Here is a 23,094-nt window from a genome sequence, read left to right as displayed (position 1 = left end):
GATTGCAATATTCATAGATTAACAGATTTCTAAGTCCCTGTTATTGCTAGCATTGTTTAGCTATTTTTGTTGTTGTTTTTGAGACAGGGTCTCACTCTGTAACTCAGTCTAGCCTGGCACTCAGTAAGTAGCCTGGGCTGCCTCTGATTTGCTATATAACCTAGGTGATTCTCCTACCTATCCTGAAGTACTGGAATTATAGAGCTGTATCATCACCCTGCACTGATCAGCCAGAATTTTGTTCTCATCCATCAGTCTCCCTATTCCCGTTACCTATGACTCTCAGGGGAAAGTGGCTCATGGGATTTTGTGCTATATCCTTCTTTTTTTTGAGACAAGGTAGCCCTGGTTGTCCTGGAACTTGCTCTGTAGATCAGAGCTGGCCTTGAACTTATAGAGATCTCCCTGCCTCAATCTTTCATCTTTCATATTTTATCAGGTGTCAGCATATCATTCCTCTTGATGACCAAATACACTGGACAAACAGGTTTACACATTTATCAGTGGACACTGGCAAATGAACCTTCAGGAAATTTCCTTGAGTTATTCCACATCTTGTTACTTTTCTGTGTCCCCAATCTGAGCCTTCTGTGTTTTTTATTTGTTTGTGTGTTTGTTTTTGTTTTTCGAGACAGGGTTTTTTCCTGTGTAGCCTTTGCTGTCCTGAGCTCTGTCTGTAGACCAGGCTGGCCTCTAACTCACAGATATCCTCCTGCCTCTGCCTCCCCAGTTCAGGCGTGTGCTACCACGGTCCAGCTAATCTGGGCCTTCATTTAATGTGGTCTCTGTTACTACAGATCCGGTGAGGTTTAGTGAGAAGAGGAGGCATCCCTTTGGTGGCTTGTCCTTTTCTCTGTTGGGGAAGTGGAAGTGTGGCAGAGGTTTGAAACATTCAGAGCACTGTCAACATTCAGAGGTTGACAGTGATGCCTAACGTACTTAGGCAGGCAAGATCCATGCCTCCTTCCTTTCTTTCTTACTCATGTTTCCTATCTAGTATTCTCTGAGGAGACTCAGACTCAAGGGAGAAATAGAAAGGAAAACCAAATATCAACAAGTACCAGAGGAACCGACCAAAATGATGCAGTTAAGAACAAGAAATGGTTCTAGAGAGCAGGTGTTTTAGGGTTGGGCACAAAGCAGAAACAAGAGTAAGGGCCTTTGTGTCTAAGAACTGTGACCCAGGTTCATCTCTGGGTTTACTCCGAACTCTAGGGACTGGCTTTCTCAGTTCTCTTTAAAGTGGAATATGACCCAGTATCTGCCTACAAGCAGGGGAATGACTCAAGGTCAAGGACACACTAATAGACAAGTATTTACCGAGATCTTCTTTTAGGGGAAGGCACCGGATTTTCTAGGTGGCTGGACACCATGCTCATTCAACGGATAGGCCTACTCTTCTTAACGGCCAGAGGTCTCAGGATTGGGGAATCTGAGACTGCAGGCACTCAGTCAGCCATAAAATTCACAAACCTACTTCTTGGTTGAAATCATAACCATGAATGAGACTCAGCTCCTGCCCTTGGTGAATACAATGCCCTATGTTGAGTCCAATATCCAGGGCATTTCAGATACAGAGTGATGCTGGTCCTATCTCTCTGTGGCTCCATATAGTTTCTCCTCTCCTGTGAACATGGGCTTCTGAATATTCTGGTTATGATCCGGTCATTGTTACTTTAACTCCTTGTTGCAGGATATTTGATCCCATTGTGAACCTCAAAATTGTGAACTCTAAAACTCTGTTTCTTTTTGGTTGAGCCCCATCACACACCTTTAATACAAGAATTTTCTGTATGTAGGATTTAATAAAGTTAACCTTAGGTCAAGAGGTGGAGCAAGAAACCAGTTGACAGGAATTAAAGAGTAGGAGAGACTTTAAGTTGAGGGGTGTTTAAAACAGAGAAGAAGAAAGGGCTATTAGCCCAAGCTCTGGCTTTAGCTTAGGCCTCAGCTCCTCAGCTCCCTGGCTTTTTGGGCTTTGAGCAGGGAGCCTTTGGCCTTGGGTTTTTTTGGCCTTTTACTCCTGGGCTGAGCTAATGAGCCTTTTGAATTTTTCCATCCTGACCTGAGCTGAGAAGGAAGGGCAGCTGTTTACTTTCTCTGCCTCTCTGAGCTAGCAGGTTTTCACCTCAGCATCTGGCTCCTGAGTCTTTATTTTATTGGTAAAATAGAATGGTTGGGATTTTCCTTCTTTTAAACAACAACTCCTCAAATAGAGTGCACAGGGATTTCTTTATGCTTTTGGCCAGGGAATTAATACAGTGGCAATACTCTATAAAGACTCTCAAGAAATATTTTATTAATAAATAAAAACACAAACAAACTGAACAAAATCCACCAAATGCTGTATTACTGTCGTCCTCTGATTTTGCCTAGAAGTGATCTCTGAGGCCCTTAAGTGGGATAGAAGGGCTTTCTGGAATAAATGAGGTTTGGACCGGGTTTGGAGAATGAATTATTGTGCTAGTGACAGGTGTCATCAGTCCTGTGAACAGGACTGACATAACTACAAAACATCTCAGAAGATGAGAACTACTTAGTGGATGAGTGGATATGGGATGCTGATGGGGACAGAGTGATGGAAAAAAGGGACAGATGAAACAGGTGTGGATAGCACAAGTTTTGAACAGTGTAAGAAAAATGCGGATCACTCAATCCTGACCCAATTATTATTATATATGTGCATGTACATGTCATGTTTATTTTATATATGTTTTTAGTTTTTTCTTTTTCTTTGTATAGGAGGAACCATTTGTTACAAGTAAGTTTTCTATTTTTTGCAGAAAGGTCATTTTGGTGCTGTGTGGTGAAAACCGTGAAACACAAGAAGAGCTTAAGTAAGAAGTTGCTTCAGTCAAAGGATGGGACCAGGACGGACAACATACCAAGTGGCCGCGGTGAGGGGAGGAGCCCATTCTTCAGGTAAGGATGTGGGGGAGGATGGCTACATCGTGGGCGGATGGGGAGGGAGGGGCCCTCTGACTCACAGGTTTCTGGCTTAGGAAACAGGGGTGCTGCTGATACCTGGAAGATAAGGACTTCCGAGTTAAGCTGACAAGTTTTGAAGAGTTAATAAAGATGGGAAAACTTTAGTTTTTGAGGTGTGTGGGACAGTGAATGGCCCAAGTGACAGGATACCTGCCAGGGGCAGGGTGGTTGTCAGAGGCGAGGGCCACTTTTAGGATATCGAAGCCTTCGGTCTTGGTACCAGGGCACTCACTTCTCAGCTTTAGGAGGTAGAGCTTACAAGCCTCTTTCTTCAGGTGACAGCGTTGGACCTGGGCCCATCGTTTTGGGCTTGGGAAATGGGCACACGGGAGCCTCGCGGTGCCCTTGTTAAACTTGGGGAGAACAAGGGCTCAACTCTCGACTTGTCATTTTCTCCCTCGGTGATCGCGGAAAAAAAGTTGCTTTGCCCCCACCTGCCTCAGTTTCCCCATCTTCACACATTCCCGCACAGACCCGAGGACTTTCTGTAACCTGCAGACGCCACTTCGCGTAGGGTGAGGGGAAGAGGAGCGGGTTACGCTGGCGTCTTCCCAGTCCGATGTCACCCTGGAGGCTCGCAGGGAGGCGACGAGCCAGCTGAGAAGAGGCAGAGCTGCCGGGGCGGGACCGGACGGGCTGGGCCCGGCCCAGCGCCGACTGCGCTCCTGGGGGGCCTAGGCTCCAGCCCAAAGCGTCCTCCCCGCGCGTGCCGCTTTTCTGACGGCGTCAGAACAAAAGTGGCCGCCCGCTCTGCGCCCCTCGGGTCCCGCAGGCCCGGCCCAGCGCCGCAGCCCGCTGCCTCACGCACTGCCACCGAGCCTCCGACCCCGCCACCCGAGCGCGCTCGGCTCTTTCCGCCGCGGTCGGCGCAGGTGGAGGGGGCGGGGCGGGGGCCGTGCGTGGTGACGCCGCGGGGGGGTGACGTACAGGCGTGCCCCGCCCCCTCCCCCTCCCCGTTCAGGCTCTGGAAAGAGAAGAAAAAAAACTTTCTTTTTTTTTTAATTGAGGAATCAACAGCCGCCATCTTGTCGCGGACCCGACCGGGGCTTCGAGCGCGATCTACTCGGCCCCGCCGGTCCCGGGCCCCACAACCGCCCGCGCACCCCGCTCCGCCTGGCCGGCCCGCTCCGCCCGGCCCTCGGCGCCCGCCCCGGCGGCCCCGCTCGCCTCTCGGCTCGGCCTCACGGAGCCCGGCGGCGGCGGCGGCGGCGGCCGCGGCGGCGGCGGCACGGGGTGGGGGGGCCGCGGCGCGGCGGCGGCTCCGCTCGGCGCATTGTTTTTCCTCACGGCGGCGGCGGGCCGCGGGCGGGCGGCGGAGCCCGGAGCCCCCCGGTCGTCCGGCCGCGGGCGAATTCATTAAGTGGGGCGCGCGCGGGGGGGAGGGAGGCGGCGAGGCGGCGGCGGCGGCGGCAGCGGCGGCGGCACCACCATGTTCCCGGGCGCCGCCTGAGCCGCGGGGCCGGGCGCCGTCGCTGCCAGCCGGGCCCGCGGAGGCGGCCGGGCCGCTGGGGCGCCCGGGCCGCGGAGTGTCGCGCTCGGGAGGCGGGCAGGGGATGAGGGGGCCGCGGCCGGCGACGGCGGCGGCCGGGGGCGGGCGGTGAGCGCTGCGGGGCGCTGTTGCTGAGGCTGAGATTTGGCCGCCGCCTCCCCCACCCGGCCTGCGCCCTCCGCGGCCCGGCCCGCGCTCCTGCGCCCGCTCCTCGCTGGCTCGCCCGCTCGCAGTCGCCGGCCCGACCCCCGTCCGGGCCGCGTCGCGCCGCCCGCGCTCAGGGCTGTTTCCGCGAGCAGGTGAAGATGGCCGAGAACTTGCTGGACGGACCGCCCAACCCCAAACGAGCCAAACTCAGCTCGCCCGGCTTCTCCGCGAATGACAGCACAGGTGAGGCTGGGGCCGGGCTCGCTGTCAGGGTCCGCGGCCGGGGGGCCGCGGGGGGGAGCGGCGGCGGGAGACTGTTTCGGGCCTCGGGCCGCGCTTCCCCGTCGGGGAGGAGAAGTGAAGCGGGGGCGCGGCCGAGTGTCCGAACGCGTGGCCGGCCGCGGTGACAGCGGAGGGGACCTCGGAGGGTTGGAGGGACAGGAGACCGATCCCCGACTCCAGGCGCTACAGTCGCGGACACAGCTGCCGTCGGCTGGGAGTTGCGACTGAAGTTTCTTGGAATGTGTTGCTTGGGAAAACGCTTAGTGGTTTTGAAACTCTTGATTCTTTTTTTTTTTTTTCATCACCCAGTATTTTTTTTTTCTTTCCAAAACCCCAAACTTCATTTGCGAGATGTCATCAAAGTTACTGAGGTGTCTTTCATTTACATACGTAACCTTAAGGGAAGCTAGCAGTCTTTTAAAGTACGTTTGGGCTCCCGTCTGCCTTTGAGTTTGGGCTGCTTTTACAGTGGGATGAAAAATTAAGTACTGCAGAGCTTTAAATTTTTCAGGAAAAAAAAAGCAGTCTAAATCTTTTCTCCGACTCACTAAATAGCTTCCCAGCAAACTTTCTTAGGTGATCGTGTCAGGTGCCCAAGAGTTTTCTGTTCATTCAGAAATTCAGAGTTCTTCTGGACAGCTCTGTGGTAACATTGCCAATTATTTGGATTTCCTCTTTTAAGTTCTTCTTCGCAATATAAACTTGTGCGCTACTTCGAACAATGCCGGCTCCGCGCAGCTAGCTTTTCTTCAGTACGTTTTTCTTGTAGTAGCGGCATCTGAAAATCAGTTTCTGATGAATGGGTCCAAATCAGATTACGTTGCTGCCTGCAGATTGGCGCTAGACACAGATGTAAAGTTGTGGAACTCTTTTTCTGACTTTACTCAAGTGTATTAAAAAATATTTTCTGCTGTTGAAGCAAAACTTAGATTTTGTGGCTTCAATTGAATAATGTTCCTGGAATCCAGACATAAAAGGAGATGTGTAATAGTATTTAATGTAGAAATGAGGGGTGATTGTTCTTCCTCCCTCATTTTTCAGGAGATTTTTGTTGATTTAAAATTTGTTCAGTAGTGGGAAGGAGCAGATGATTTGCAGATAGAGAAAAGTCACTAGTAGTACTTTTCTTTTTAAATGACAAGTTGTTTGACGCATATTTTTATAAAAGTGTACTTATTGACATGAGAAATGTGGAAACAATGATTTAAGTGCCCTTCTGCAGAATAGAGCCCCCTTGCTTTAATAATCTTGCCATGTTTGAACTGTAATCATGTGAATGTAGATTGTACTAGGAGTTCAGTCCTGAAGCTTGTCCTCTGACACTGGGAATGGGGAGACTTCAGCTTTGCTATTATTGAGTGAGGTTTTCTAGATTTTTTTCTTAGAAGTGGGGCAAATTAATAACATGGCAACAAAAAGACCTATAGTATTTTATACATCCAGCTGTTTACAAGATGGAACCCAAAAGGTTGTTTTCTTTTTCTTTTGCTGTAGCTTATGTTACTGGGTGGTCAGATATTTACTTAATGTGCTGCTAATCAGAGCAGAACTTATCAGAAAGGCTTTTCCCCAATTAACCACTTTGTCTCCTTTCCAATTTTTACCCGGGAAACTCACAGGCGTACTTTCACATTTCCAAACATGAAACAAAAAATAGTAGTTTCTAATGATTCTGATTTAGATGATCAAAAGAATAAGATGACAGTCATATTTGAGTCTCTGGTTACATGAAATGCACATGTCTTGAGGGTTTAGGGTGGGCTGCTGAGCAAGGAGCCACTCTTGAACACATCAAATACGGTGAAACTGAGTCAAGAATAACTGTTAGTCTAAGATCTAGTAACAGGATAGCTAGATCTTAGAGATGTAAGTTAAACACAAATGGCTGAAGTATTTGTTAAATATATTTAAAGCACTGACGCCTGGAACAGAGACAGAAGGATAACATTATTGAGAAACTGAATCTTGTTTTAGTGAGGGGTTGTATCTCAAGTCTCCAGGAGAAAATTGGACTGCAAGTAGGCAAGCTGTGTGTTCAGAGCACAAGATCTATTTTGATGGTAGGAGAGGGAGCAGAGAGCTCTAGACATTGAGAAACAGCAACTACTTGAACTATGTGATAGAGGCCACATCTTTGGGGACTGTCTTGTGAAAACATCAAGTGCATTTTAGTTGTGTTATTAGGGAGGGTAGTGGGAAGAGAAGAGAGTGCCCTTGATGTTGAGGAGCCTATCTAGCCTACTTGGACTTCACCAAGGGGAGTGTCCATGTATGCATAAGCCACTCCACTAGGGGCCAGGCAGTATCTGAGTGATGAACGCCTTTGTCACTTAAGATGGGGGAGAGCACACAGAGGAAGAGGGAAGGTGCCCAGAGGAGGATTGCAAGAAAGAGAAACTACTTTTCACTCCAGTATAGGCAGCTCTGGAGTGGCATAGAGTCAGATGATACCTGATGTTGGCGAAGTACTGTTTTCTTTTTCTATGTTGAAGCATTAAGCACTTTATGAGAAGTGGGGGACTTTGTGTTACCAGTGGTTGTGTGTTTTAGAAACTTTCACTTACTGCTTAAAATAGCTTAATATAGTATCTTTTAACACCAGGGAGGAAAAAATATTCAGGCAAGTATTAGCTTTTTTTTTTTTTAATTTTTTAACATATATAATCGGCAGTTCATACATTCATGAAAGTTGTTAAGGTTTTGTTGTTTGTTTTTTGAGGTGGAGTATTGCTGATTAGTTCCTACTGTCTTGGAATTCACTGTGTGTACCCTCAGCTGGCAGTGAATCTGGATCTTCCTGCCTCAGCCTTTTGTTTTGTTTTGTTTTTTTTTAAAGACAGGATTTCTCTGTGTATCAAACCCTGCCTGTCTTGGGCTTGCTATGTAGACCTGGCTGGCCTTGAACTCACAGAGATCCACCTGCCTCTTTCTCCCATTTGCTGGGAGTAAAGGGGTGCAGCTTTGCCTCAGCCTTTTAAGTACTAGTATTATAGGTATAAGTTATCTCACTTAGTAATTTGGGAAACTTTATGGTAAAATTTGTGTATAACAAATAAACCATTTAAAAAGTGTTAGGGCCAGCAAAAAGATAGCACAGTGAGTAAAGAAAGGTGTTTGCGATTTAAGTCTGGTGGTCTGAGTTGGGTCCCCAGAACCCATATAAAGGTGGAAGAGAGAACTGACTCCACAAAGTTGCATCTCTCTCTCACATACACACAAAATAAAATATTTTATGAAGTTTTAAATTTGGGTGTTGAAAATCGAACACAGGTATATTTTAGCCCATGCTGTGGTCCCAAACCTTTGTGTTTGTATTTTATAATGTCTATGCCTTTAAAAAATAACATTTTATATGTGTATGTGTGTTTGTGTATATATATATATATATATATATATATATATATTTGAGACAAGGTGATATATTCAAGACTAACATCAAATTGACTCTATATCCTAGGCTGCCCTCAGACTTTGTGATTCTCTAGCCATAGCCTTCTGAGTGGTAGCTGGGATTATAGAAATGTGATCACTAGCAAAAAGTTAACTTTTCAAGAGTCATAGTCTTACTGTGTAGTCCAGGCCAGGTCTCAACTCCTAGACTCTAGTGAGCCTCCTGCCTCAGCCTTCTAAATAGTCACAAATCTCTTTAAATTCAGTAGAGAAGTGTATTTGAAGAAAGCTTGTGGTAAATTGGATTCACCACCTACATCTTTTATTGCTGAATGGAAATCTTCACTGTGTGTAGTCCTTTATGTATCCCTGTGCTCTTCTCTAAGCCAGCTCAGCAGCAGATGAAGAGAATCTCGATGAGGACCTGTGACTTAAGGGGGATTGTCTCCAGAGCAACAGATAGAACCACATCTAGATGGTTAAAAGCCCTAGATTCAGGTGACATGGCTCAGCATGTAAAGGTGCTTGCCACCAAGCCTGAGAATTTGAGTTTGATCCCAGTCCTGCACACAGTGGAAGGAGAGAGCTTGTGACTCCTGCACGTTGTCCTCTGACCTTCATACATGGGTCATGGCATGTACATGCCCATGTACATTCATGTATACATACACACTAAATAAATGTAATAAAAAAGTATTTGAAAAAAATGAGTGTCCTAGGAATTTATAAATGTGTAAATTTACCTGGTGCCAGGCAGTGCTATTGCATGCAGTTAGGAGGCAGAGGAGGTGGATCTCTGTGAGTTTACACCAGCCTGGTCTATGGCTAAGCAGAGAAACCTTGTCTCAAAAAAACAATATGTGTGTGTTCGTGCCCGCTTGCGTGCGTGCGCGTGCATACACACACACACACACACACACACACTCACTCACACACTTGACTTGAGGCTGGAGAGATAGCTCAGTGATTAAGAGCACTGGCTGCTCTTCCAGAGGACCCTGGTTCAGTTCCCAGCACCCACATGACAGCTGTAACTCCAGTTCCAGGGGATCTGGACTCGGTAGACACTGCATGCACATGCTACACAGATACACATGCAGGCAAAATACCTATACACATAAAACAAACATTCCCTTGCCTACAGACAGTGGTATTTGCCAGGTCTCGGTAGCATTCACTTCAGCCGGTGAGGGAAGACCTGTGTAGGCCTGTGGCACACCTGTAACTCTAGTGCTCTGGAGTCTAAGGCAGTTGGGTGTAGCTTAGGAACATGAGTTCTGGGCAAGCTTGTAATGCAAAGCAGGTCCTTGTCTGTCTGTCTGTCTGTCTGTCTGTCTCTCTCTCTCTCACACACACATACACAGACGAGTAGTGCTTTTTAGAAAATTTATAATTTATGTTTCTTATTTTACTTTATTTTTGTCTTGACTAAATAGAAAGTAAAGGTTTTCATAGAGGCAGGACTCTTCATGACTATATCTTGTCATGAAAGTACAAACTTTTTGGGAGCAGGAACGGGTTGCACTGGTAGCTCTTCAGGAAAGACAGTGTAATTGTGAATCACACCAATGGTATCATAGTGGTAAATCAAAAGATGGGGGTTCTGTAATTACTGTTATTTTTTTGTTGAGACAGGATTTCGTATAGTTTAGACTGGCCATGAATTCCTGATGCTTTTTTTGCTGCTACCTCCTGAATTGTTGGAATTACAGATATGCCCCACTGTATTCCACGTGATTCTGTAGCTCTTAAATGTAATTGAAAATGACTTAAAGGAGCCGAGGCTTTGTTTCTACAGTTGGAAATTGATGCTTAGGTTGTAAGCCAGTCGTTTCACACCTTTAACTTCTGCCATTGTGGTTGCTCTCAAAGTACCCCATTACTTAGGGCTTTGTAAATGCTGATTTTTAGTGTTTTTACTTCATGTTTGAAAACAAAATATTTTAAAATGGGGTGGCTAATATGTCTCCCATTGTTAAAATGAAGCATCTTATTATGGGGTTTGTAAAGACTAGGAAAGCTTGTTATTTTAGCTTTTGGGGTTCCATTAATGAGGGCGTTACCTCTTTATCTTACTTAGGTCAACACTTGGTGTATATTTCAAGAAATTGTTTTCTCAAAAGGGAAAAAAAGGCTAGGGCTGGAGAGGGAGTTCCAGGACTACACAGGGCTATACAGAGAAACCCTGTCTTGAACAACTAAACAAAATGTAAATGAAAAAAAAATTTTTTTAAAGGTTTTGTGCTCCATTGAGGTTAGTTCTAGCCAAGGAATTTTGTTGTCAGCCTCTCAGAGCTTGTGCTGGTGGGCATTATAAGCCTTCAAAGATGAGTGCTGAACTTTGAATCGGCACCACAGCTCATTAGCACTGGAGTGCCCCACTCCTTTATGTAATGCAGCAATCAGTAGTAACTTCTGTGGAGGGCCAGAGAGGACATATTTCTGGTTCTGTGGTGGATCTGGTCTCTTGCTCTAACCATTCTACCTGCCATTTTGGCAAGAACTCAGCCACAGATAGAATGTGGAAACGGCTTTCTCCTCTTAAACTTCAATGTAAGAATTGACATCCAGAGAATTTTCCCTTGAGCCACAGCTTGATGATTTGAGTGGTATGGGACTTACGGTCTAAGTACCCATTTGGGAGTACTGGTTGGCTGTGGCTCTCTCAGCTGGGCATAGCAGGAACACAAGTTTTCTGAGACTTGCAAGTGGCCCGGACCGTGATTAGTAGGCAGGTAGGATGAGCACTTCACAGTAGGAGGCTCGCTCTCTCAAGTTTTTGTTTTTCTATAATAGCTTTGTATACTATATTAAAAATCAGGTACATTTGGCAAAAAGCCAGGTAACTTCATTAAGGTGGCATTGTTCTTTTGCTGGCCATTTTGCTTCTTGATTACCCTAGTAGCCCATAGCATTCTTTTCCCTGCTACTTTGTCACCTCAGGTCCTCAGCATCTGTGAAACTAGATGGTGAACGGCTCCGTGGTATAGGCAAGTTGTGGCAGTTGTGTTCCCACAATTGCCCTGCAGGCACTGAACACAGCATAAGGAGGCTTACTTGCCCAGTGGGCCTTTAAGGCAAAAAGTAAGAGAATATACAGTTTTTGTCCTTGAAAATGCTCTAGTTTTCTCCCAAGATTTTGTTTTTACACTGTCACCATTCTTTGGGTACCTTCTTTCCATTCTTAATTTTGATAGTCTTACATTTAGACAGTCTCATCGTTGATAACCTAGCTGGTAAGCTCTGATCAGGTTTTAACTCTCCTATCTCAGTTTTCTCATCTGAAAAATGGATGATGGTTATATTTTCATTACAGTATTATCTGAGGTAATGTCTGGAAAATGCTTGGTCTAGAGGAATGCTCAATGAACAGGAGCTGGCAGTGTATCCTCCGGGGTATGTGGATGTGCCTTGTCCTCTGAGAATTTCCTGGGAACGCTAATTTGATTAGACCATTAATTGTTATCACAGATGCCCATATGTAGCTATGTTCATGGTATATCTTCACTGGATATATAACCAGAATTCTGTAATCAGCACTATTGATTGTCTCCATTTTCACTTTTTAAATTTAATAATTGTTTATATTTTATGTGTTTTGCCTGTACCATGTTTGTGCATTATCCTTGGAGTCCAGAAGAGGCCCTCAAATCATGGAACCAGAGTAATAGATGGTTGTTAGCTGCTGTGTGGGTGCTGGGAATCGAACCCCAGTCCTTTGGAAAAACAGCTTGCTAACCTATCCAGCCCCTTCACTTTGTTTTTATAAACTGAAAACATGATCAGTATGAAAATTTAAAATTCTAAAAACTTATGTGTTCTGTAAACTCTTGATAATTTTGAGACACTTCATGGATTTCATAAGTCTCGAGTATATGATTTTATTTTGTTCTTTATTACTGTTTGCCTTAAAGTTCAATCTGAGATACCAGTTAATGGTTTACAGAAGGTTTTGCTTGATGCCTTTCATTGGCTTAAAACTGTTCACTCAAACTCTGAGGTAAAACTAAGAAAAGAATGCAAAATGCAATTAAGTGAAAATGCACCCAAAGAGGGTGTATTTAGTTCCTACTGTTCATACTGAACATCTCAGTATGTAGAATCCCAAGAGCTGAAGTGGGGCCAATGGTTTGGTGGTCTTTCCAACTTTTGTTTCTCTGGCCTTTCCTGCTGTACCAGAGTGCTAATCTGTCAGTTGGGGAAGCCTAGCTGTTTCCCCAGTCTTCGGGGCTGGAAATAGGACCCTGGCCATAATAGTCTTTTCGTCCTGGGTATCACAGTACACATAGATTGCTCTTGTGTAATTCATCTTCTGGTTGCTCCCAGATGTCTCTCAGAAGCCTTCATTCTTCTCAGCATACCCTCTGAAATAGGATGTTAGTATATATACCTTTGCCCTTCACCCACTCTTGTTTTGTTTTTGTTTTTTGAGACAGGGTTTCTGTGTAGCCCTGGCTGTCGACGAATTAATTGAGGGCAGCCTCAATCGTACAGTGTTCTCCTTGCTGCTGCCTCCCAAATCTGCTGGGAGTGAAGGTGTGTGCTACTATACCTGGCCCCCGTTTACCTATCCCTTTCCCCCCTTTTATTGAAAGTAGAGTTTTTCCTTCCTCACATAATACATCCTGATTATGGTTTACCTTCCCTCTCCTTCTCCAGTTCCTTTACCTCCCCTGTCATCTGGATCCACCTTCTTTCTGTCTCCTTAGAAAACAACCCAGCCTGGTGATGCACACCTGTGATCCCAGCACTCTGGGGGGCAGAGGCAGAGTGGATCTCTGTGTGTTTGAGGCCAGCATGGTCTATAAAGCCAGTCCAGGATGGCCAAGGCTACACAGAGAAACCCTGTCTAGAAACACAAACAAACAAAAAACAAAAACAAGAAAGAGAGAGAGAGAAAGAAAGAACTAACGAACAAAAGAAAATCAGGTGTTCAAGGGATAATAAAATAATAAAATGTAAGATTAAGCAAAAATTGACACATCAGAGGACAAAACAAAAAGAGACAAAGAGACCCTCTTGTTCCCACATTCAGGAATACCATAAAAGCACTAAACTGGAAGCCATAACATAGATCCAAAGGACTGGCGCAGGCCCTGTGGCTGCTGCTTCAGTCACTGAGTTCATGTGTGCACTGATACTGTTGATTTAGAGGGCATTGTTTCTTTGGTGCTCTCCATCCCCTCTGGCTCTCATAGTCTTTTTGCTTCCTTTTGTCACACGGTTTCTTGAGACCCAAGGAGAAGGATTTGATGGAGATAATCCCATTTAGGGCTGAGTGTTAAAAAGTCTCTCAATCTATTATAATGTCTAGTTGTAGGCCTCTGTATTGTTCCCATCTGTTGCAGGAGGAAGCTTCTCTGATGGCTGAGCAAGGCACTGACCTATGAGTATAGTCATAGTGCTTAGGAGCCATTTTATTGCTACATTCTTTCAGTAGAACAGTAGTATTTGCTTTTACTCTAGGTCCCTGGGCTGTCTTGTCTCAGGTTCTTGGAGGAGATCTTAAGTCAAAGTAGGTATTGGTTGGTTACTCCTACAAGCTTTGTGCCACCATTGCACTAGCATGGTTTACAGGCAGGACACCATTGTAGATTGAAGGGTTTGTGCCTGAGTTGGTGTTTACAATTTTCCTTTTGTACCTTTCTGTACCTAAAATACTAGCATGTACGGGTGAAGGCTCTATATAGGCACCAGCTTGACTTCTCCATGTTCAGTGAGCTGTAGGTGTTGTCAGCAATAGAACCTTGTAGTCAGTTTGTGGAGAACAACCTATAGTCTTGGCAACAGCCAGCGTTTGGGGATTCTCATGGAACTCCTTTGACCAGCAGTTCAATATTACCCATTCCTGGTACTGGAAGCTCCATTTGGTGACTCTGTCTCCCCCATCTTTTTGTTTATTTATTTATTTCATCTTTTTATTTAGCTCACATGTGTATATGTGTGCATATATATGTGTCTGTTATGTATGTGTATAATATGCCTCTACTGTATAAGGTCTCCATACTTCCTCAAATTGTCCTTAATTCTTGCTTTCTCTCCCCTTATTTCTTCTCTCAACCCCCCTTCCTTCCCTTTCCAGCCCCCCTCCCCATCCATTCACAGCCCTGTATTTTATTTCCCTTTCCTAGGGAGATATAGTTTCTTACTCTATATCTAACCTATGGATTGTAGTTTGGTTATCATTGACTTAGTGGCAAGTATTCACATATAAATGAATACATACCATATTTGTCTTTCTGGGTTTGGTTACCTCACTCAGGATGAATTTTTCTAGTGCCATCCATTTACTTGCAAAGTTCATGATTTTATTTTATTTTTAAATGGCTGAGTAATATTCTGTTGTGTAAATGTCCCACATTTTCTTTATCCAGTCATCTGTGGAGCGACATTCAGGGTGTTTCCAATTTCTGACTGTTACGGATAGAGCAGTAATGAACATGGTTGAGCAAGTGTCTTTGTGATAGGATGAAGCATCCTTTAGGTATATGCCCAAGAGTGGTACAGCTGGATCTTGAAGCAGTTTGAGTCCCATCTTCCTGAGGAACTGCCACACTGATTTCCATAGTGGTTGTACAAGTTTGTAGTCTCACCAGCAATGCTTGAAGGTTCCTCTTACTCCATATCCTTGCCACCATGAGCTGTTTTACTTTATTGATTGATCTTAGACATTCTTACAGGTGTAAAAATGAAATCTCAGTACTGATTTGCATTTTTCTGATGACTGTAGATGTTGAACATTTTTTTAAAGTGCTTCTCAGGCATTTGAGTTTCTTTTGAGAATTCTCTGTTAGATCTGTACCCTGTATATGCCTTCTCTTGGATGTGTAGTTGGTAGAAACCTTTCCCTATTCTGTAGGCTGCCACTTTGGATGATAGTGTCTTTTGCCATGCAGAAGCTTTTCAGTTATATCAGGTCCCGTTTCTTAATTGTTCCCCTTGTTGTGAGTGGTAATGGTGTTCTGTTCAGAAAATCTTTTCATGTGCCAGCATGTTCAAGGCTATTCCTCACTTTCTCATCTGTCAGGTTCAGTGTATCTGGTTTTATATTGAAGTCTTTGGTCCATTTGGAGTTGAGTTTTGTTCAGGATGGTAAGTAACGAAACTGTTTGGATCCTTACACTTGCAGCCTTCCAGGTTGACCAGCATTATTTGTTAAGAGATGCTGCCCTTTCCAGTGCTTACTTCTGGCTTCTTTATAAAAAAGCAGGTGTCCATCAGTATATGGATTTACAGTTCAATTCCATTGATCAATAAGTCTGTTTTTGTGCCAGTACTATGCTGTTTTTATTACTAAGCTCTGTAGTACAATTTGAGGTTGGGGATGGCCCTCACCTGCTTTCTTCTTGGAACATATCTGTCAGATCTGCCGTGTCCTGTCCACTTTACTTTAACTGGGATACTTTAACTGGGAAAGGGATCATGCCTTTTTATTAGTCTCAAGCTTAGTCTTCAGGAAACAAAACAAAATATAAACACAAAACAAACCTCTCACTTTACTGAAATGTGAACCATTGTACTGATAACTGTGGGGTTTTTGAATGTTCTGCTTCCCCAGGGTGGTCCTCTAAGAGCCCTGCATGGGTGCTCTTCGGCTCACTGATGAGATTAAACCCTGAATGGTCCTGACCCAGGATACTTATACACAGGGAGACAGGGTGTGCAAGGTTTAGAAGTAAGCAAAGTACCCTCTCTCTTTTTAAAGTTTCTAAACAGTATAAAGGACTGTTGCTGTCTTTGAAAAACTATTGGGGTGTTTTCTGGTTCCCTCAGGTAGCAAGTCTGTTTTTGAGTACTGTGTCTAACTGTTGAATTCCTATTAAAACTTACTGTTAAGAAATACTTGAATATTATCTCCAGTGACATTTCCCCTTGTGTTTTGTTTCTATTAATCAAAAAGAATATTTAGTTGAAGCATTGCTAAGAATAGTAAAGCCTAGCAGTGAAATCTTCTTCCATCCCTTAAGAGCCTCATCTGTTACTGTTTGAGGATCTCTTAATTTGCCAGTCTTCACCTGTGCCTTGTTGTGTATAGCCACAACGTGTACACAAGGTATTTCTTCTTAGAGCTGTACTGAATTAATGTCCTGAATTCAGTCTGTAATACAGAGAATGGTCTGCTTAATGGGGCTATACATTCTGCAGCAATATAATTATTTTATTTAATTTTATTTCATGTGCATTGGTATGAGGGTGTCAGATCACCTGGAACTGGAGTTACAGACAGTTGTGAGCTGCCCTGTGGGTGCTGGGATTTGAACCTGGGTCCTTTGGAAGAGCAAACAGTGCTCTTAACCTCTGAGTCATCTCTCCAGCCCCTATAATTATTTTTATAATAGAAAAATTTCCCCTTTTCACTACCACCTAGCCATGTTTACTTATTTGAGTATTTTGTGTATGTGAAGTTGTCTAGGAGTGTGTGGGAGTTGCAAGTGTGCCGTGACACTTGTGTGGAGGTCAGAGAACACATGGGAGTTTTGTCTTTCTGTGTTACTCGGTCCCATGGAATGAACTGGGGTCATCAGATTTGGCTGCAGGTGCCTTCAATTGCTGAGTCCTTTGTCAGCATCCCCTTGCATGTTTTAGCTTTGTAGTTAGCATAGCCAGTGAAATAGCAGAAAATTAGGTTGTTCTTTATGATAACCTATGTAGAAGGCAGGGGTAACATTTAAATAGAATTGAATAGATTTCAGTGTTTGATTATGAGTTGAATGATGACACTCAGGAGCTTTAGAAAACTATCAATAAGTAGGGATTGCGTTGATAGTTATGGACTATGAAAGCTTGACCCAGTTCTTTTGGATTAAAATATTTTGAGTATTTGTCACCTGATTAAAAGTAGAACCTTCTAAGCATGACTCAGAGTTGAAGGAAATGTCAGAGCTTTTTATACTGGGAGCCAGCCGAATATGCTCTGGAGGGAGCCCTGGCTTGGGCTCAGTGGACATGGAAGTTTAGCTCCCAGCTCAGCAGCTCTGTGACTGGGGCCAGAGGCTTCCTGTGGAGTCTTGAGGACAAAGGGTGTGGGGCAGAGATCTCTCTAAAAGGGAGTCTCCCCTTGCAGTATTCTACTTTTGCTCAGTTTGATTAGCTTTGTGTTTATCAGGCTCTTAGGGAGTTTGGCATATAACCATTTGAGGCAGCTATTATTGTTTAATTAATTGAGAAAATAGCAAACATTACTCTTGGGGCCAGTGAGGACTGAAGTTATTGATACAGGGATGAGACCTCGTCCCAGACCTAAACCCTGTAGCTTCTCCCTAGGACAGTATGGGAAGTTGCTGTCTTTTCTTGTTTCACATACCATGGCCTAATGCAGTTTCACCTCCAGTTTATAGAAAGAATGAATTGAGAGCTAAGATTTGGAACTCCTACTAAACAAGCAATTGTGTGGCTCACTTTACTTGATCTGCTCTTTATTGGGAAATTAAGTGGAACTGGTTTCTAGTTACAGTTTCAGAGCAAAGGCTTGATATGGGTTAGGACTTACAGAGTAAAAGGAGAAATTGTAAAAGTTGTCTTTTATAGAAAGCAGCATTAGGAGAGAATGGTTGTGGGCTCCCTGTGTAGCTTGTTAAGTGGCCTTTTTGAGAGGAGTGCAGTCGTGCCCTCATTGGTTTCTCTTTGCTTCCACCCATGGATCTTGAGGTCAGAGAAGATCCAGCTCTAGTATTGTGGGGTGTCCTCTTTCTGAAGACTCTTGTGATGAGAAGTTCTTTCATTGGAGGTTATTATTTTTCCATTTTCTTTTATATTTTAGCTATGGTGTATAAAGAATAATTTTCCTTGTAATTGTGGGTGTCATTAAGTCTTGTAATCTAGTAAACAGTTAATACTGAAGATAAAAACAAAGGTATAAACCATTGATAGGGTCTTATACTCGGGTGATGAGTTGTTCTTTGTAGAGCATGACCTGCTTACAGTTGACTTTTTCATGAAACCTCTTCAGGGACCATTCAGATAATAGGAGGAGAAGTCAGTGTTTTAATTTTTGTGATGGCATTCTTAGTGTCTGAAGTTTGGGGAAAGGATTCCTTCTCAACAGCTAGAGAGGTTTGCACGTTGCTTTTTTTTTTTTTTTTTTGAGATGATGTTGGTGATCCAGAGGTCAGCGCTGCTCAATAGGCGTGAAAAGCCCACACCATACCATTAACTACCTGAAATACGACAAATCTGATGCAAGAACTATTCAGTTTTATTAACTTTTTTATTTACTTTTGTTTGTTTGAGAGAGGGTTTTTAGTAGCTAAGGCTTGCCTCAAACTCACTATGTAGCTGAGGTTTGCCTTGAGCTTCTGATTCTTCTGCCTCTATCTCTCAAGTGCTGCGATTTCAGGCATAGGCGACAATGCCTGGCTAAATGTTAAATTATTGAAAAAAATTAAGTAGATGACCTCGTGTGATTAATGGCCATTGTTTTTAACAGTTGGCTCTAAGCTCATTTGCTTCTCACATTTGTCTGGATTTTTCTTTAAGATGTTTATGATTTAAAGACAAAGTCCTTTTAAAGATGGAGGATACTTCCAGAAATAACTACTTACGGCTTAGGTTAATTTTTCAGGGTTATTCACTGGGTTAATAGTTGTCATACTGTGCTGTGGGCCCTGGTTGATTTTTGAGGGACAAGACAGGCCTAGATTCTGCCTTCATGGATGTACTCATGCTGGGGAAGTCTGCTGCTACAGCACTCAGAGGGTGACTGTAACACCAGATGGGGCAGAATTTGCTCTGAAGGGTCTTGGGAGGCTTCTTGGGGATAGTGATGTGTGCTGAGACCTGAGGGTGGTTCTTTTCTGGGCATGGGGAACAGCACAGATATCACGTGTGAAGGTCTGTAAATGTAAGCCCTTGAGCACCCTAATAGTTTTCAAAAAGTCAGTTTTGTTTTTGGACTGTTTACTGAGCCACGCCAATTTAGGAGCCTCCAGTGGCTTTTGAGATGATGGACATAGATGGTGTGGTCTTGCCCTCAGGGAGTTGGTCAGGCCTGCCCTCCAGTCTCACCTCCACCACTTCATTCTTTTATCCAACAAATATTTCAGTGCTGGTTGTGTTTATTTGTGAGGGGTAGAGACAACGCTTGGCCGGGTCATAGTGATAACCTTGGTCCAAAAGCTGTTCTTGTCTGGTGGAACAGAATTGGGTGTATGGCTAGGCAGTTTGCCAATTCCCAGCAGTGCCTTTGTCATCTCTCCACCTCCCTGCAAAGTTACAGTTTATTTTTATTTATATATAGGTAGGCCTTTCTTGTCCCTCCAGATCACCAGGGCCTACACCACAGTATAACAACGTTTTCCTCTGTGAATAACACTGGAAAACTAACGTAGGCCATGAATATTAAAAAACCCTGAGAGTCAGCTTCTGACTAAAGAAGCTGAAGCTGGATACCTCAGGCAGGGTGGGGGGACTGACCTATCAGAGGAAAGACATAGGAGGGCCCTGCAAGGTGAGTTTTGGGGAAGCTGGTTGGCTATCTAGAGACCAGGTAAGGTCACTTTAATATCAGCTTTACTATCAGACCAGAGATTTATGGTCTGTCTTTTTTAAGGTTTAAAGAATAATACAGGTTTGAAAATTTGACCATGTCCAGCGTAATTGAGGGAAGAAGTATTGCAGTTTGTTTTCTGCAAGCCTACATTCTTCCATCAAAGCTCGTATCTGTGGAGTTGGCTTCCTTTATCTTAGCCCCACTTTGGGGAGGAACAGTACCCTTTGAAAGCGTTATAAGACTTGGAACTAGGGGTCTTAAGATACTGGAAAATTTTAGCCAGTTACAGTGCCTCACACCTATGATCCCAGGACTCAACGGAGGCAGAGGCAGGCAAATCTCTGTGAGTTCGAGGCCATCCTGGTCTACAAAGTGAGTCCAGGACAGCCAGGGCTACACAGAGAAACCCTGTCTTGGGGGGGAAAAAGATGCTGGGAAATTTTCTTTAAAAAAGTTCACACGCTAAATGTTGAGTATGCACCTACACATGCACAGTGCGTGCACATCCTCGCATATTACATACAACACGGCACATGTGCACACGCTAGTAAAATTACTTTAAAAATTGAATGGATAATACATTCTGTATTTGAAATAAATATTTGACGAATGCCTTTCTGTTTCTGGAGTCACTTGCCTTTCCCACAGCCTGCCAGCCTTGGCCGTTTCTTTTCTTTCATTTTACAACTTTTTTTTTTCTTCTTCTTCTTCTTTTGAGACAGGATTCTCTGTGTAGCCCTGGTTGCCCTGGAACTCTGAGGTCTCTCTGCCTCTCCTCCTGGGTGCGGGGATTAAAGGCTTTTCTCTCTCATTTAAAGCTGTACTGTGCATCCCTAAGCAAATGTGGGTTCTTTACACATTACCCAAAGTGGCTCCCTTGTACATGCGGATCTATTGTAAGAACATTTTAGACTGATGGATATCTTGGAATAATTGGAAGTATTAATATTATAAGAGTAGGTCTCATTCTATCTTTTAAGATTTATTTTATTTTTAATATGTATGTTTGTAGGGGATGTGCGCATGGGAGTGCCACTGGCCACAGAGGCCAGAGGCTACAGATATCCTTGGAGCTATAGTTAGAGGCCACAGTTAGCTGCCAAACTTTGGTGCAGGGAACCTCGCTTGGGTCCTCTGCAAGAACAGTGCATGCTGTTAACTGCATGAGCTATCACTTCAGCACCTTTTCCCCTTAAATGTTTATTTTTATTTATGTATGTGTGCATATCTTCGTGTGTATGGGTACCTGAGGAAGCCAGAAGAAGGTGTTGAATCCCGTGGAGCTGGAATTGTAAGTGGTTGTGAGCTTCCTGACATTTTGGTGGTAGGAACTGAATTTGGGTCCTCTGCAAGAGCTATAAGTACTGCTGAACCATCTCTTCAGTGCTCTCAATTCTGTCTTATTTTAACAGTGAAGTTTTGCTGCTGTGCTTAGATCACAATACTTTTAGTGTTTGCACTGTTAAATAGACAGAACTGAAGAAATCTCATATCATCTCAGCTAGTCGATTTGTCACTGGAATTAAAATGTATGGTATATGCCTGTAATCCCAGAACTTTGGGAGGCAGAGAGGCACGTGGATCTCTATGAGCTTGAGGCCAGCCTGGTCTATAAAGCAAGTCAGGACAGCCAGGGCTATCCATAAAAACCCTGTCTTGAAAAACCAGAAAAGACAAACAAACAAATCTTGGTACTCAGGCAGAGGCAGGCTAATCACTTTGAGTTCGAGGCCAGCCTGGTCTACAAAGCAAGTCCAGGACAGCCAGAGCTACACAGAGAAACCCTTCTTTCGAAAAATAACAACAACAAAAAGTGGGACAGAGATAAGATGTGATTGTGTTTTGCCTCTAGGTTTGGTTTCCACTTCTGTTGCTACATTCCCCATCTTTGTATTAGTGGTTTCTCACTGATGAATTATTGGAAAGAACCAGTGTCTGAATTGTTTTTTTTAATGATGTCAGATTTCTGGACAATATTTGTAGTTCTGATATCTGAGCAATATTTATAGTTCTGTGCTTTAGATATAAAATGTTGCATGCAGATTGTAACATTTATTTAGAAAAATAAAACTAGTACATTCATAAAGTTTTTTTCCTCCTTTTCCATGATTTTAAACCCATATGAAAAAAATATTTTAATCTATTTCAGGTTTTATTCTCTTAACAGCAAAGTCCAGCTGAAATCTGGAGCACCTGGAGCCATTCTGTTTATGATCATAGGTGCTGAAGGTGACTACTTGGGCCTGAATAGCTTACAGTGAGGAGACTACCTTAGAAATACCAGTTTCCGTAACTACTAACACTAGTATTTAACAAGCCTCGGATCTCTCCAGTGACAGAGTGAACAGGCAGTGCTTGATTCCTTCCATCTTCTCACCTTTTCCTTTTTCTTCTTTCTTTCTTTTTCTTTCTCCTTGAGACAGGGTTTCACTGTGTAGCCCTGGCTGTCCAGGACTCGCTTTGTAGACCAGGCTGGCCGCAGACTCACAAAGATCCGCCTGCCTCTCCTCCCCAAGTTCTGGGATCCCAGGCGAGCTCCACGGCGCCCCGCTTTTCCTCACGTGTTCAGTCCTGACCATGCTAGTTAGTTTTGCGCTCGGTTGTGCGCCCTGTGTTTCTATCTGAGCTCCCATTGATGGGTATTTAGGCGTTTCTGATTGTGTTATTTTACAGTGCTTTAATGTATAGCCCTGTGATGTTAAATGTGCAAGTAAACCTGTAGAGCAGTCAGATCCTAGAATGGGATTGTTAGTTAAAAGCTATGGGCATTTGTAATTTTTTCTCAGGTTTCTTTTTAAATAAAAAAAACATTTATTTATTTACTTGTATTTGTGGCAGGGGTATTTGGGATGGTGAGAGGTTAACTCTTGGGACTTGGTTCTCTCCTTCACCACCTGTGTCCTGGGGATTGAATTTAGGTTCATGGCCTTGGTTGTGGGCATCTTTACCCATTGAGCCACCTTTTCAAAAATTAATTACACCCCCCCCCCTTTTTTTCTTCTTTTCTTGAGACAGGGTTTCTCTGTGTAGCCCTGGCTGTCTTGGAACTCTTGGTAGACTAGGCTGGCCTCAAACTCAGAGATTCACCCTCCTCTGCCTCCTGAGTGCTGGGATTAAAAGTGTGGCCACCACCCTCGGCTTAAAACTTAGTTTCTTAGAATCACAGTTGTTTTGTTGTCTGCAGTGTATAGCTGGGCAGGAGAGTGTGCACATGCCGGTTTTCCAGTAGCAGAGCAGCGTGTGGAAACCACTTCTCTTTACCATACGGGGTTTCAGGCATCCAACTCAGGTTGTCAGGCATGGCAGCAAG

At 44.0% G+C, this 23,094-nt stretch overlaps 1 protein-coding gene across 2 annotated transcripts in view; it reads left to right on the top strand.

Annotated features, from left to right (window-relative positions):
- Positions 1-4,556: 4,556 nt before the first annotated feature.
- The window catches only part of Crebbp (CREB binding protein), a 137,487-nt gene continuing 118,949 nt past the window's right edge, over positions 4,557-23,094 (top strand). For both annotated transcript variants that reach the window (XM_021632412.2, XM_021632411.2), the window contains exon 1: positions 4,557-4,867. In XM_021632412.2, coding sequence (XP_021488087.1) covers positions 4,783-4,867 — 85 coding nt within the window. In that variant the 5' untranslated portion in view covers positions 4,557-4,782. The remainder of the gene's footprint in view (positions 4,868-23,094) is intronic.

Source organism: Meriones unguiculatus, chromosome 11 (assembly GCF_030254825.1).
Source record: "Meriones unguiculatus strain TT.TT164.6M chromosome 11, Bangor_MerUng_6.1, whole genome shotgun sequence".
NCBI lineage: Eukaryota > Metazoa > Chordata > Mammalia > Rodentia > Muridae > Meriones > Meriones unguiculatus.
Note: the sequence above shows the minus strand (reverse complement) of the source record. Positions and strands in the feature narration are given on the sequence as shown.